Genomic DNA, 15,981 nt, shown 5'->3' on the forward strand with positions numbered 1-15,981 from the left:
ATATATACATAGTATATACAATAGTATATACATAGTATATACAATATAGATATTGAATATACATAGTAGCTTGTTAAAAGTACAGGTCTGTAACATTTCCCCAAATGCAGTCACATACCATGGTAGCATCAAGTCTCATATATTAAAAATAAAATATTGAAATGAATGGGAACCCACCTGAAATTGGCTTGCGACTCATCTAGTGGGTCCCGACCCACAGTTTGAGAAACACTGACCTACAGTATATACAGTATTGAGTATATTAGGGGTGCTGAATCCAAAAATGGCATCGGTTTTGCTTAATTGTCTCTAGCCATCATGTCTGCTTCCTCATAAGGAAGCTGCTTGAATTGGCATATAAGGTGGCTATGCCATACCCCCAAACTAGAGCCGATCAGGCAAAACTGGTGTTATTTTTGGATTCAGCACCACAAAAATATCCTAAATTCATTCAAACAACCTTGGCAACTTAAAAAAAAATTTCTTTTTGTAGACCTGTGTTATTTGTCCCTGCTGTACACAGGTCTTCAGGGAGGACACTTTTATGTGTTCTGCCACCAATACATGGAAGGTGCTGGTGGCCCAGATTATGAAACTGCCTCCTGTAAACTATGAGGTCAATTCCCTTAATAATTCAATTTCAGAGCTGGCCGAAGACCTTTGTGTTGCACTTGTGTTCTGTTTGTTATTCTGGTGCTGGTTTGATGTAATTTATTTGTTGTCCTGCAGTATGTTTCTGATACTACTGAATTATTGTGCTTTGTCATATTTTTGTGATTTTATTGTTTTAAAATTTTGTGGCATTGTAGTGAGATGCACCTTGAACAAATCTTTAACAAGAGGGGGAAAAGTGTGGGAAAAGAAAATTTAAAATAAAAATAAGCACACATACACAGGTACTCTGATCACTTTACATGTTCCTTGCATGTTAGATCATGCTCTCTATAATTAAAGGACCAGTAAAAAATTGTGTTCTATTACCTGAACGTCAGGGCAAGGTCTTCAGCTGGTACCTTGCTATGCTGTCCATTTTCCGCCTGCTTATTAGCTCCCACTTTGCTTTTTACATCCAGTGAAGATTGGCTCTCCTTGGGAAAGGAAATGCAAAACCTACATTCACTATACACAAAAGGTTTCTGCAAATTTGTATTACAGATGAGGAAATGGCAACTTGTAAAACCAAACTATGTCATACCAAAATCTCATACAAAAGCCATAGGACAAGAGAACATAAGCTGAGAAATATCTGTCCTAGATACTCAATCAGAATACACAGCTTCTCAAAAGCACATGTACCAAGCAGCAGAGACTGAGGTAGTCTGACACCAGTCCGGAAAACCACTGCCCTGTTATAAATGTCATTTGCCATGAAAATGTTTACTGACACTTAACAGTAGGAGTTTTCTATGCGGTATTTCACAGAACGGCCCTATCACTACTCACAAAGCAAAACAAACCACTATATGTGATCAAAGTCAGAATATTTCTCACTCTAGCCTCAGAATTGTGAATGATGAGCAGCGCGATCCTATTGGGTTTAACACCTGTGCTCTTGCCTTACTGCCAGCTCCGGCTGTCATAAAAAGTGCTGAAAGGCACTCTGCTGCTGGTGGTAAGGCCGCAGCGCCTGCACTGAGGTTAGTGCCAGTTGGTGCTGGGGTTCAGTGCTGAGAAGATCTGTTGGGGGAGCTCTGGACAGTGAGTATCATCACCAGTTGGTGGTGAAGCTTTTCAGGGCAGGGGGATGGTGGGGGGAGGGTGGAACTGGGTGGAGGGAGGAAGGGCTGGAGGGAGGTTTAGGCCTGGGAGGGGGTGCAGATAGCAGCAGCCTCTGCTGCTGAATCCTAAAGCACCCTCCCAAGCCCCGGAGACCGACATGGGTCTCCTTGCTTCTGCACCTGCTATTGAGCAGGCGTAGATCTGTGTAAACCCATCTGAGCCAACTGAACTGAAAATGGAGTAAGGGTACTGACATTCTCTTCCCCTGATGAGACCAAGGGCAGCTTCTCTGGCCACACAGGATACAGTGGCAGCCATTTTGGTGCTGCTTTTCCTCTGGGCACTGGGGAAGTTTAGGACTGGGCCCTAAGACAGGTAGCTGCCATCCAGCAGAGCACCTTCCTACAAGGCAGGAAGAAGCACTGCAACTCAGCAAGCAACAGCTGCATCTTCCATGTCTAATTGACCCACCCACAAAGCACTCACCATGCTCAGCTCTCGTGTTCTCTTCCCGATTTCCCTCTCCACCTGGTGCAGCTCCAAGCTCAGCTGTTCACTTGAGATCATTCCAGGCCACTTAGGAGGTGGCAGTGGGGGCTGTGGTTGACCTGCCAAGGTGGGCACCTCCCTCTGCATCAGCAGCCTGTTACTAGCAGCCTAAATGCACAAAGCCAAGCACATACACATCTGAGCACACAATACACACCATGCAGACATGGATATCAGGCCAAAATTTAGGAGTATTGCTTGGTTGCCAAAGTTCACCTTCCTTGTTATCACATGGTATATAAGAAACAGACCCTTATTCTTAGGAATGTTTTACAAACAGGTGAAGGCAATCTCAAGTCAGATATATAATTATGGGGACCTATATCTGTAGATTCTATAACCATGGTTTCACTTATCCATGGATGTGGTGGCCCCCCACATCTCCCTCCCATGTGCATTAACAATGTTTAAGAACTTACCGGGGGAAGTGGGTATATCTTTCTTTAACAGGGCGCTATAAGCAGTTAAGCTTGCAACATGATGCAATCCAGCTCTGAGCAGTGTGAATCCTGTTTTTAAACAAGCTCCAATGCTGAACGGGGAGCGGCAGTTAACCTCTTCACATCTAGCTTCAGAGCTAATTTAATCAAGGGATTCTCTGCTTCAAGCTGGATTGCATCGAGCTGCAAGCTTAACAGTGATATAATCAGGCTCCCTGGCAGTGAATCCTTTGTTTAACCAACACTTGATGCTAGACAAGAAGTGGCAGTTAACCCCTTCTCATATAGCTTCAGAACTACTTTAATCAAGGGATTCATTCTGCTCAGAGCTGGATTGCATTGTACTGTAAGCTTAACTGCTTACAGCACTGTGTTAAAGAAAGATATACACATTTAAGTTAAGTTCTTAAACAGTGGGTGGGGGGGTCATTATCAATACAGGTGTCCTCCTCCATATCTGCGGTTTCTGTATCCACAGGGGTCTGTGGAATGGGGGCACAACTGTACCTCATAAAACATGCAGAACTGTTTTTCCAAAAGGTAGGTCAAACTGTTTAATCTTAGTAACAGAGTTGTTGCTTCTTTAATACTTTTTCATTTCAACGTGTTGTACAAACGGAGATATTTGTAAAATTGCTCTAAGCTGGCTGACAAAGCAAATCCCACTGACTAAGAATCTAAGAAGTATATCAGATCAGCCACGATACCTCCATGAGTCCACAAGAAGAGCATGCAACTCGTTTGTCCCTGGCACCAGATATTCAGAAGTTTACCCCCTCTGAATAAAGAGGTTCCTATTTAGTCATCAAAGCTAAATGACTAACAATCAAATAAACTTATGGTTAATGCCCAATCAGTTAGAAATAAAATGTTCTTTGTTCATTAATTTGTTTTAGAGGAAATGGGAGATGTAACATGTTTTACCTGGTGGATGAAATTAGTGGGTCAATTTTGCTGCAAAACATTTCAGTTGGATATTTGGTTCATCCACCACCTCCAGTTGGAAGCCAGGGTGGGGTGGAGTGAATGTTCTTTGTGACTATCTCCTTGCACATATACTCTGTATAGACAATGTCTGGCCTTTACTACAGTGGACCCTCTGTATCCATGGATTCAGAACCTGCGGATTCCATCATCCGGAGGTTCTGAACCTGTGGTTGAACCCCTTGTCCTGGTTGTGTCGAGGAGGCTGTCTAAGGACCACAGAGGTTACAGCCAGCCTCTGCAGGTCTCAGAAGGGCACAGGAGGTGACCAGAACCTAGTTCTGGCTGTGCCTAGAGGATCCAGGTGGCCCAAATCCACAGATTCAAACATCCATAGATGTCAGTATCCACGGAATTCAGTATTCAGCGGGTTCCAGGATTGGAACCTAGGCAGATAACGAAGGCCACCCTGCATATATATCTAGTGTAGGGTTCTAAGGACAAATTGTGATACCATTCACAGGCGGTGCCCAGTGGATTCCCTAGAACAGATCACAAGTTGCGCTGTCCCTGAGTGTAGCACCTGTAATTTAATCACTGTTAATCTTTTTCACATTCCATACAATGCAGGAAAAATCTCTATCCCTATGTACAATTATTCATATGTAATCTGTTGTCTATCGAAGAACATTCATTTTTCACATGATCTTATTGGCTAGCAAAGACATAGAAAAACACAAGAGAGAAGGATCCTATGTATAGGCCATTTTCTTGCACAGGAGCCATTTTTAAGTGTTGCTAGGGGTGGAAGTGAGAGCTAGGAAAGCCAGGATTTCACCATAGCTAAGACTGGGCAGCACCATACTACAAGCAAAGAAAGTTGTGTCTGTACTTTCTAATCCTAGTCTTTTTTCATATGAAAAAGTTAAGAGTTTAAACATCTAAAATTAGTCCTACCACTGAAAGTCCAAAGCAGGGACTATCATCCCAATTGGGGGGGGGGGGAGCTGAGACAGTGTGGGTTACGACAGCCTGCCCACTACAGGTGTCCCTCCTTACCCGCAGATTTGGGACTCATGGATTTGACTATCCACGGTTTCCAAACCTGCAGGGTGGGTCCAACCTGTACCCTCTGGAGATGTTTCCGTTCCCTCCGGAGGGAGCGGAGGCAGAGCAGTTAACAGCAATGCAGTCCAGTGTTATTTCCTTCTTGCAGGTTGGACTGAAGCAGACAGTGGCTTATGACAGTCCTGCAGTGTAGTGTGCTGCTAAGGTTAGAGACAGGTTGCGGTTGTTTTTAGAGGGCCTCTAAAAAGTCTGAGAACCACTATGCTTGGGATCATTAGGAAGGATATTGCGAACAAAACGGCTAATATTATAATGCCGTTGTACAAATCTATGGTAAGGCCACACCTGGAGTATTGTGTCCAGTTCTGGTCGCCGCATCTCAAAAAAGACATAGTGGAAATGGAAAAGGTGCAAAAGAGAGCGACTAAGATGATTACGGGGCTGGGGCACCTTCCTTATGAGGAAAGGCTAAGGCGTTTGGGCCTCTTCAGCCTAGAAAAGAGACGCCTGAGGGGGGACATGATTGAGACATACAAAATTATGCAGGGGATGGACAGAGTGGATAGGGAGATGCTCTTTACACTCTCACATAACCCCAGAACCAGGGGACATCCACTAAAATTGAGTGTTGGGCGGGTTAGGACAGACAAAAGAAAATATTTCTTTACTCAGCGTGTGGTCAGTCTGTGGAACTCCTTGCCACAGGATGTGGTAATGGCGTCTAGCCTGGACGCCTTTAAAAGGGGATTGGACAAGTTTCTGGAGGAAAAATCCATTACGGGGTACAAACCATGATGTGTATGCGCAACCTCCTGATTTTAGAAATGGGTTATGTCAGAATGCCAGATGCAAGGGAGGGCACCAGGATGCAGGTCTCTTGTTATCTGCTGTGCTCCCTGGGGCATTTGGTGGGCCGCTGTGAGATACAGGAAGCTGGACTAGATGGGCCTATGGCCTGATCCAGTGGGGCTGTTCTTATGTTCTTGTGTGTTCAGACTACTCAAAGGTCAGTGTGAAAAAAATACAGTACTATCACTTAAGTATGTTGTGGCAAAAGTTTGTGTATTGTCTCCAGAATTCTTCAAAATTTCATTATGGTTCTATGTGGTGACACTTTTTTGGTGACACTTTAGAATATCTTTCTTTTAACTCACCAGTATGGATAGTAGGAGATATCTATTGAGAGGAACTGAGTGAGCTCCCTAGCTACCAAGTGTGCTGTCTTTTAAAAAAAAATTCAGAATTTTATGGGAAAGAGGGAAAATTCTTTAAGAATTTTCAGGGAAAGATGGAAGGAACCCAAAATTTAAAAAACAAAAGCCAGCAAGAAATATTCTGTACAGGTTGGCCCTTGGTATCTGCAGTGAAACCATTCTCAGCCTTCCAGAAACTTTTATCAAAACCAGAGATTTGACAAAAAAAACAACCATAAGTGCCTCTGGGAGGCTTTCTGGAGCGTGCAGAGGTCATATACGACCTTTGTGTGCCTCAGAATCTGTCATTAAGGAGAGCCCATCTGTAATATGTTGCTTAAATGTTCAGAAATATTATACCAACAGGGCAATACTATGGCACTCTCACTCAGAAGTAAGTCACACTGTGTTCAACAGGGTTCACTCCTAGCAAATGTGTTTAGGACTGAAGTCTTCATAATGCAAAACATGTAACCATGTTGTTTTGCTGTGCTTTTGCTGTCTGAAATTGGCACAAGAGTAGCATAAATAAGAACATTAGGAGAGCCCCGCTGGATCAGGCCAAAGGCCCAACTAGGCTTCCTGTATCTCAGGCTTCCTGTATCTTAGGAATGCTCCAACATTTAAGAGATTAAAATAGGAACATGACTGAAAGGGCTTATGCAGCATCACATGATATCATGGGGTTGGAGCCTAATATATTAAGTAATCAGAGAAAACAAATTACACTACATATTTAATACTTTGCACGCCCAAGGTGCAGTTCCTAGCAACCCCTATTTAAAATATCTCTGGACTGAGAAAGATTTTGCCAGAGATCCTGACCAATATTGCCTGCTTGCTCACAATCTCTCTTGGGGTAGGTATGAGGACTGGACCTGTGGGCATGCAAATAGGCAGAGGATGTTGCTTGTGCAAGGGCACCTTCTGCATTCTTCTTCCAGGCAGCACAGTGCTGAACCCAGCGAATTTGGTTCTCCATATCCTATGACCCTGAGATAGAGGGAACCTAATCCTTTCCAGTAGACAGGAAATGAGATGTTGCCCAAATGAGGGGGAGGGGGCTGATACAAACCCAAAAAATTTAAAATAAAATTGAAGACATCTCCTGTGTTTTTTGAAGATAGACATTTCTAGTCTAGTAAAGCGTTTCACAGGTTAAGCCCCTGTCAACAGGGGCTTGACACAGGAAATCTATGAGCATCTATGAGCTCATGAGGAAGGGCTGTTATTTCTAAAAGGGAACAAAAAACAAAAGAATGCAGATTAGGTTGCTGAATTTAACAGAAACATTACTCTTTTCCAGCTGACTGGAGGTGATGGGGGGAATCAGTGGAGAAATCCATTGCTTGCATGATGGTGAATCTTATTCATGTGTTGGCAGAAGAAAAGAGATTTCAGATTACATGTCCAATGCACTAGGCTGAAAATCTCATTGAACACAGCAGGACTTACATCTGAGTAAACATGCATGGAATTCTCTCTCTAGTATAACTTTAAGGCAGCAAGATAAATAACACCTATTAAAAATAAATGAATTCAAATCACTGTTCATGAAGTTTGCCTGTAACCTTGGACATGTCACCATTTCCTAGCCTAAATTACCTCCAAGTTATTTTGAAGATAAAATGGGTAAACTACTCTGAAAATGATTTGGGGTGGCCCAAAGTTTACTTTGCACACATACACATTTGTTTTCATCAGTTATTCGTATATTAGTATAGATTGGTGTGAGGACAATATGTCTTGTGCAAAAAATGAAATACAGGGCTTGACACAATGGTAGGACAACAAAGGAGACAGTCTATCAGTGCTGTGGGTATGTTCTGAAATTTACTTTTGAGATGCACACAGCCAGTTCCTGATTTGCTTATATGTACAGTGGCATGGAGGCAGCATGTTTAAGAGTGACTTGCACAAAAAAATGAAGTGTTTACATGCTTTTTACTGCACCTTACTGGGGACAGTGAGGCAGTAATAGTATGTATCACTTGAGGGGGGTCCATGGGTTAATTTAGGGTACAAGAGTACCTTAACTTCAGTTTGTTATTTAGACTTCTCATGCAGCTCAATATCTAATAAGCAAATGGAAACAGTGGGGTGCTACCCATGGAATAGTAGACCATATGAGACATCCTGACTTTGTATCCAACTCAAGGCTTTGTTTTTATGTAAGACATTGTCAACTGTGTATCCAAAATGCATATTAATGCAGCTTGACAAAGCCACATTTGGTATGCATTTGATTTGAAATTAGACTTTTATTGTTAACTGAATGTTAGCAGCCTTGGGTGCCCTTCGAAGAGAAAGGCGGAGTATGTATAAATAAATAAATACATAAAATAAATAAATAATCCATGTTTGTGGAACCTCTTTCTATTTTCAGGGCAAAGGGGCTAAGATGGCACTCCTTCAATCCGGCTGACAACACATTTCTCCATTCAGATGTAATGTCAGGGTTTAGTGCTGTCAAATAAGCACAAAGAAGGCATGTGCCCTCCCACCACCTCCACAGCATTTTCTTCCTCTTTTGTGCACATGAGAGTGAAAGCTTTTGTTTCCTTTGAAAACAAGTCATGTATATTATGTAAAAATTTGGGAAGGGTTTTTCTTCACCAACTAGAGTTGGAACCAATGAGAATATCAAACCTCTATACAATACCCTAAGCTTGTTTCAATTCTAATTTGTTAGAAGCTGCAGTTCCCCAAGTTCATAATGTTAATATAGAACTGTGATTCTTACAGTGCAAGCTGAAGTTCTCACTCTTCATATGTGCAAGAGAGGGGCTGGATTGGGACCCCTAAACACTTGTTAATGTCTGAACCAGACTATTGTTTTCCATGGTTGCTATTCTGCTATTGCTGATGTTATGTTCATATTTCACATCATTACAATTTAAACAGCTTTGGGTCTTAAAAAAAGTATGTAATTATTTTACTAAAATGAGGCTTTGTTTGAATGAATGCATCTTTACAGTCCTGATACTACTGAAGTTTAAAAACAAATACTTTAGAAATATCTGCCTATCACAGCAGCAGGTAAGGAATCACTTAAAAAAATAATCTAGCACCTGAATCATTAGGCATTCAATAATGCATTTTATTATATTAAAAAGCAACAGTTGGGTATTTTTTTGCCCGGCCCACAGGTGTACACATTTGGTCCCTGTTCCATAAATGGCATAAATGTGGTCCCTGGGCACAAATGGCTTAAACCAGCCAATACTCCTCTTCTACAGCTTTAACAAAGGCAAGCATGCAAGAATTAAGCATAATTTCTTCTCTTGTTCCTGAACTTTTATACAAAAATGTCAACAGATCATTCTTGAAAACAGTAATAAATTGCTTCCTGCAACAGTCACTTTTGCCCAAGGCTCCTGCCAAATTTATAAACACCATTGATGTCCCTTTGCCTAAAGTCAGCCATGTCTTCTGAAAATAAAGGATAGAAGTATTTGCCACTGGGAAAATATGAATTACACTTCAGTCCTAAATACACTTACTATGGCACAAGTTCCACTGATTTCAAGAGGCCTTAATTCAACTTTGGATTGCACTGTGAAATTATTTGCAGCCCTCTCCCCTCCCCCCGCAACAGGCAGTCACAACCTCTCTTCAGTTTATTTTGGGAGAGGATATTGCTATTCTAGGATGAAAGTGAACTACAGCTCCTACTACTGTCTATTGTTCCTCTCAGAAGTATAAATTCTAGTTCCAAGAAATCAAATCCATTGTAAGATTTCCAAGATGCATTTTCAATAGATTACAGAACTTATTTTGGCTTGCTGCTGTTTTGGAAGGAAAGGTCAAACAACACAAAATTAAACACACCACAGGAAGACTGCTAACAACCCAATTCTAACTGGGCTGCCTGTGGCACAATACAGTGGTGCCAAAATGGTTACCACTGTATTCTACATGGGCAGAGAGGCAGCTGGAGGTCTCCTTGAGGAAAGTGAATATTTGTTCTCTTACCCAATGTTGAGCCCCAGCAGCTTTTATGGGTCTACTTGGAGCTGCGTCAGCAAAACCACTGGCACAGAACCAAGTAGCCTCATGTAGGGCTTTTAGGGCAGGACAGGGATTAGGATGCAGTGGAGGCCTCCTCTGCCATCCCTGTCCATGTGTCAGCCTTGAACCCCTTTCCTCCCCTGTTTCAAAACAACCCCTCTACACCCCTGTTCCACTCTCCCCCTACCTCCTGGCTTTGGACTTACCCTGCTTGGTGGGCACTGCTCCAACATCGGCAGAGGCCTGCTGGTGCAGGCCTCTCCACTGGTGGCAATGGCCTCTGCACGGTCGCAACGTGCTTTATGGAACACTTTGCAACAGTGTGCATGCCCATTCTGCCAGCAGAAGCAGACATAGGCTTGTCTGTATCATTACTTCAGGAACCCCAAAAATAGAAAACCTATTCACATCAAAGGAAAAATTTATGGGTCCTACACTGACAGAAAAAGTAAGTGCATGCACATGTACAAATGAAATCAATACTATTTTGCAATTTGAAATGTGGGCTTAAAGTTGCAATAATTGGACAGAGAAAGACAACTGTAGAATCAATGGAAACTACCTTTTACCGTCCAGTTACAGCAACTTTTAAGTTCACATTTCAAATTGCAAAATAGTAATGATTCTGAAATGCTCATTTTCATTCTGAAATGCTGTGAAATGATTTGAATACAACTTCAACATAAACAAAGATAAATGTATATTTATAATGTGTTCTTGCTCTCGTTCAATTTCTTCAAGATTTCTTTAGAAAATGATGGAGAACATGTGTACATACCTCCAGTCCTCGCAGTTGTGTCTGCTGGTTAATCTGATGGTTTAGTTGCTGCAATTCAAGTCGTAGCTGTTGTTCCCTCTCAGATGAGGGCAAAGGCTTCCCATGACCAGTCACATCAGGCACAGACACTCTCTCCCTTTTTAGGGACAGGGGATGAATACGAAAAAAGTTTCAGTTCCCACTTTTTTGAATGTCAGAATAACATTCAAAATATGAATAGCATGCACAACTGAGAATAGCAAGGTTTCACACCCTTACCTGTCATTAATGCGTCCCTGAGAAGGTATGTTTTGGTGGGATGAATACGGTGAGCCTCCCCATGCACTGTGTGTTCCATAAGGGTTGTAATCTACAAGGCAATTAGAAAGAAGGCATTACTCATGTCCACCTAATACTGTGTGTAATGTACTGTAACATGCTAACTGGGTTTGTGCATTGGCCCAATATCTTTCTACCTTCTCTACCTTCAATGTCACAAGAGAAAGTCTCACAATATCCAATTGACACATTTCCACCTATGTGTTGCTGGTTGGAGCCCCTGTGTATTCAGGGCACACACTTGTTTAAGAAGCTGACCAATATCATGATTTTAAGCACTTCATGTGGTCCCAAGAAGGGCATATAGCAGGGGTTCCTAAAGTATGCATCTTGACACCTTAGGGTGTTGCTGCGCATTTGCAGAGGCACTGCTGGATACCCCAGGTGGCCCCTCCTATCAGTTCTCCCAGACACCACCATCTTGAATCTTGCAAAATCTCATGAGATCCAAGATGGCAGTGTCTGGCTGAGCTGGGAAGAGGCTGTGGGGGAGCTGTGACCCTGGTAAGTTTGGGAACCACTGACATAGAGCCTGGACAAAATTTATTTAAATTCCAGCATAACCAGTTTTCTGAGATGGAAGACAGTCTGAGGAGAATGCTATAATTAATACAATTTGCTTTAAAGAGTGCAAAATCAACATGAGTTCTGTGTTGTTTTTTAAAAAGGCAGACACAGAGCTCTACAGTTTTAAGCCCTTTTCTCCATGTCAAAAACCAAGGTACTGACACAAATATTACCTTCTCACCCTCTCCCTCTTTCTCCTTGCCCACTGTCAACTTCAACAACATTGCTAAGCAACAGTTTATCATCTTCCTTTCCTGGACTTGACAGAATGGCAAAGAGGACGATGACTGAATCAGTTGTCACAGTGACAGCAGCAGCAGCACCACACCTACCTGCTGACTGATTAGCATTCAAGGAAACTGTCCCACCTGTCCAATGGTATATTGGTATATATAGGCAGCACATTGCATGTTTGGTTTCAAATAATGAGTATACTGACATTTATAACAAGCAGTATAGCCCAACATATTCATTGGTGGGCAACAATCTGCTAGTTCTGTACCTCAATATGTTTTCTAAAACCCTTTGGATTTATCAATGTAAGCACATTTTTTTTTACTTCTATGCTTTGCCCCACAGAGGTCTGTGTGTTCCAAACAGGAAGAGACACTTGGGGAGCAATCCAAACTGCGCCTTGGACTAGCGCAAGTCCTTTGCGTCTGCCCAGGAGGATTGCAAACATGCTGTAAGGCACATCTGCGCCTCCTCAAGAGTCGGCTGGGTCAGCAAAGGGACACAGATATGCCAGATCCTAGCCCTCATTCCCAAGTGGTGCAGAGCGGCTGCAAGCCACTCCACTGTCCTCTGACTTATGCACCCTCCTGAGATGGTGCAAGTCTGAGGAGACCCATTGGGGCTGCAGTGGCTTGCCTGGGGGTAAGGGGAAGAGTTTCCCCTTACCTCCAACTGAGCCACTTTGGGCCACTATCTTGCCTCCTTGCCTGCCTGTTCCAGTACAAGTTGGATTAAGCTATTGGTTACCTACTATTTCATATAGACACAAAGGAGTTCTCAATTTGCCTCTCTGTCCCACCACGTCAGTGTGTAACCTGAGACTTTAACACAATGCACAACTCTAAGTGAATTCAACCTGTAGCTGCTATAGGCGAGGGCTGGGACTCAAGAAACTATCTTAGGTAAGCTCAAGGGCTTTGTGCCAGCCCAGTGAAACAATATTTTACCGTGGAACAACATGGCCCCATGACACATCACAACACTCTTCTAGAATTCCGCTTTTTGAGAAAAAAGATTTGGCAGGTGGTACAGAAGGCTGAAGTTCAAGGAGTGTGTATTCAACTCCGCTTTGGGCGCACAGAACTTCTTGGGCAGTTCTCTGCACTCTGTTTAAAAGGGTACTTTGCTCTCTCAATCTTTGAACATCCTCCATCTTTTTCATTTAAAAAAAATGCACAATCCAAGGAAAAAATTCATATACTAAGGTTAAGATTGCCTTCCACTTCCTGGTTGAAAATAATTCTGCTTGAAATTCTGAAATAATTTCAGTTGCGTGGGGACTGAAATGGCAAGTGAAGGCATCCTCTGGTCTCTCCATCAATCACAGGACTAAGAGTCTCTGGGAGGTTGCACTTCCTGCCTCCCAGGATGAACACCATGCAAAGATCAGCCTGGTTGTTCCTGTAACCTTCTGCTAGAAAACAGAGCAATGGCAGGGAGCTTAGCTTCCCCTCCCTGCCCGAAAAAAACCTATGCTATTACTGCTAGTTGCCTGGAAAAGTGAGTAGAGGCATTGGCCAGAGGATGCAGGAGCTCCAGGGTTGTTTTATAGCTTTCTACTGTAAAATATTGTAGGCATCATTTTGATCAAAAGGCAAAGTATAAATTCAAAAACATTATTTCTGCACAAATCCCAGGTCACTATTAGCAAGGACTAATATGTGCTTAGGGCAGCCCCACTTTCACATTTCAGCCATGTACTGGTAGAAAATTACAGTTCAAGGAAACAGGTTTCCCAAAGAAGCAAGCGTTATACCTGAAATATTGACTGGTTTTGTAGGTGCTCCTTGAACTGTCATGGCTTGCATAGCGCCAGGGTTCTGATACATCGCTTTGGATGTACGTGAAATGGCACCAAACCTTGAAACAGTAGGCCGGTCTCCAAATGGAATAAGATCATCGTCACCCGTCTCTGCTGCTCTCCTCTGCAAATCTAACCGTTGGTCTCGCATCCCCTTGCTATCCACATTCTGGAAAGAAAGAAAAATGAGCAAAGCTCTTTTTCACTCACACTATTCACAGCAGGAATCAAGCTCCTATTTTACAATCAGCAAGGGGAAAGGGGAAATGTCTTTGGATGAAGGGTATTTGCATTAAAATCTTTTTTCAAACATCCAGTCAAATTAATCTTAATAGCATTAAGGGAGTAGGCTCTGCTGTAGGCAGGTTGCAATTGATCTATGCTTAGGGTTCTTTTGAACTTTTGGCAGGGATATTTGCCTTAGTTTTTCGTTTCACGCAGTACAGCATGATATTACAAGATACCCTTCAATTCTGATGTACCAAATTACTGGACAGGTGGAATAAGCACCAAGGTAGTGGTCAATGAGAATACAGTATTCATGTTACCATATCCTGGAGGACTTCAGTTTTATTTAAGACCCCATGGTTTTACCTTACTGGAAGGGTAGTTGGTACAATTGAGTCTGAAATGCTGCCTATAAGGTTATCATATACTATTTCCACCCACTGTTGTCATTAGACCAGTATTTCCTAAACTTCCAACTCATTTTTCTGCATTAAAATCAGAGGCAGACTTCACTCTTACACCCTGAAAGCTTACTTGCATAAGAGTAAGGATTGCCTGCTTTCCAAGGGGGCCAACTTCCTGTGATCCTGCATACATCTCTGTTTTGGTCATGGCTATTCTGAGATAACTGTATTTACTGCATATTTATTCTGAAAATAACCATGTCACCTAATCACACCCACTGCAAAATTTTATATATTAAAGAAACACATAAAATGGACTGGAAGGAGACAAACTTAGAGAACTGAATTAGGACGAACTGCAGGAGGCAGCCTGCTTTGTTGGTGAGTATTTTGGCCTTGTGGAAGCCTTTATTTAATAAATACATGCATATATTTTGTGAAGCATGGTAGTAGTTCTCTTGCAGTGTTATAATTGTGGCATTCTGACACAATTGTTTCTGAATCAGTGGGTGAGACTCTGGCCCCATTAAGACATCACAACCAACAGACATCACAATAGTTTACACCAGGAGTTTTCAAACTTCTCAGTCTCTGGAACCTTTTACGAGGGTCACCCAGAAAGTAATGCACCACATTTTTTCTCAACCTACAGTAATGGTACGAATGCGAAACTTTAGATATACATTATTTGAATTTTCAGGAGTGCGCACACAAATTTTTGGTTTCTTCAGACAGATAGCGTAGCTGCAGCAGTGTTTCGAAATGGCGTCTGTAAGTGATGTACGTTACAAGCAGCGTGTCGTCATTGAATTTCTCACTGCGGAGAAAGAAACTGTTGGGAACATTCACAAACGTTTGTGTACAGTTTATGGAGAATCTGCAGTCGACAGAAGTACGGTTAGTCGCTGGGCACAGAGGGTGAGGCCATTAGAAGGCGGTTCGGCAGAGCTCCAAGATTTGCAGCGTTCGGGGCGGCCATCCACGGCTGTCACACCTGACAAGATGCAGCTTGCTGATGTGCTTATTTGCGAGGACCGACGCATAACGACTAGGCAGTTGGCGCTGAAGCTGTCAATCAGCAAAGGAAGTGTGGATGCAATCATCCGTGCTCTTGATTACTCAAAAGTGTGTGCACGATGGGTTCCGTGCTGTCTTACGGTGGACCACAAATCTCTCAGAAAAAACATTTCTTCTGAGTTGCTGAAACATTTTGAAGATGAGGGGGAAGCGTTCTTGTCCAGGATTGTGACAGGTGATGAAACCTGGGTTCACCATTTTGAGCCCGAAACAAAACGACAGTCGATGGAATGGCGTCATCCTCAATCTCCACAGAAGAAAAAATTCAAAGCAACTGCTTCCGCCAGTAAGGTCATGATCACTGTGTTTTGGGACTGTGAGGGCGTCATACTCATTGATGTGATGCCAAGAGGCAGCACCATTAATTCTGAAGCTTATGTGAAGACATTAAGCAAACTCAAGAAGCGCTTCCAGCGACTTCGGCGCCATAACAACCCAGGTGAATGTTTGATTCAACATGATAACGCTCGGCCTCACACAAGTTTGAGGACTTCGGAACACATCACTAAACAGGGTTGGACTGTGTTACCCCATCCACCCTACAGCCCTGACCTAGCTCCCTCAGACTTCCACTTGTTTGGGCCATTAAAGGATGCCATTCGTGGAAGACATTTTGAGGATGACGAAGAGGTGATTCGCACAGTGCAGAAATGGCTTCGTGACCAGAACA

At 42.7% G+C, this 15,981-nt stretch overlaps 1 protein-coding gene across 3 annotated transcripts in view; it reads right to left on the bottom strand.

Moving 5' to 3' along the window:
- The window catches only part of RC3H1 (ring finger and CCCH-type domains 1), a 139,383-nt gene that overhangs the window by 40,114 nt on the left and 83,288 nt on the right, over window positions 1-15,981 (bottom strand). For all 3 annotated transcript variants that reach the window (XM_066623162.1, XM_066623164.1, XM_066623163.1), the window contains exons 15-19: window positions 13,558-13,771; window positions 10,941-11,031; window positions 10,683-10,818; window positions 2,206-2,376; window positions 982-1,088 (exon numbers count right to left, since the gene is read on the bottom strand). In XM_066623162.1, the coding sequence (XP_066479259.1) occupies window positions 982-1,088; window positions 2,206-2,376; window positions 10,683-10,818; window positions 10,941-11,031; window positions 13,558-13,771 (719 nt within the window). The remainder of the gene's footprint in view (window positions 1-981; window positions 1,089-2,205; window positions 2,377-10,682; window positions 10,819-10,940; window positions 11,032-13,557; window positions 13,772-15,981) is intronic.

The sequence above is a fragment of the Tiliqua scincoides genome, chromosome 4 (assembly GCF_035046505.1).
Source record: "Tiliqua scincoides isolate rTilSci1 chromosome 4, rTilSci1.hap2, whole genome shotgun sequence".
In the NCBI taxonomy this organism is placed as follows: Eukaryota; Metazoa; Chordata; class Lepidosauria; order Squamata; family Scincidae; genus Tiliqua; species Tiliqua scincoides.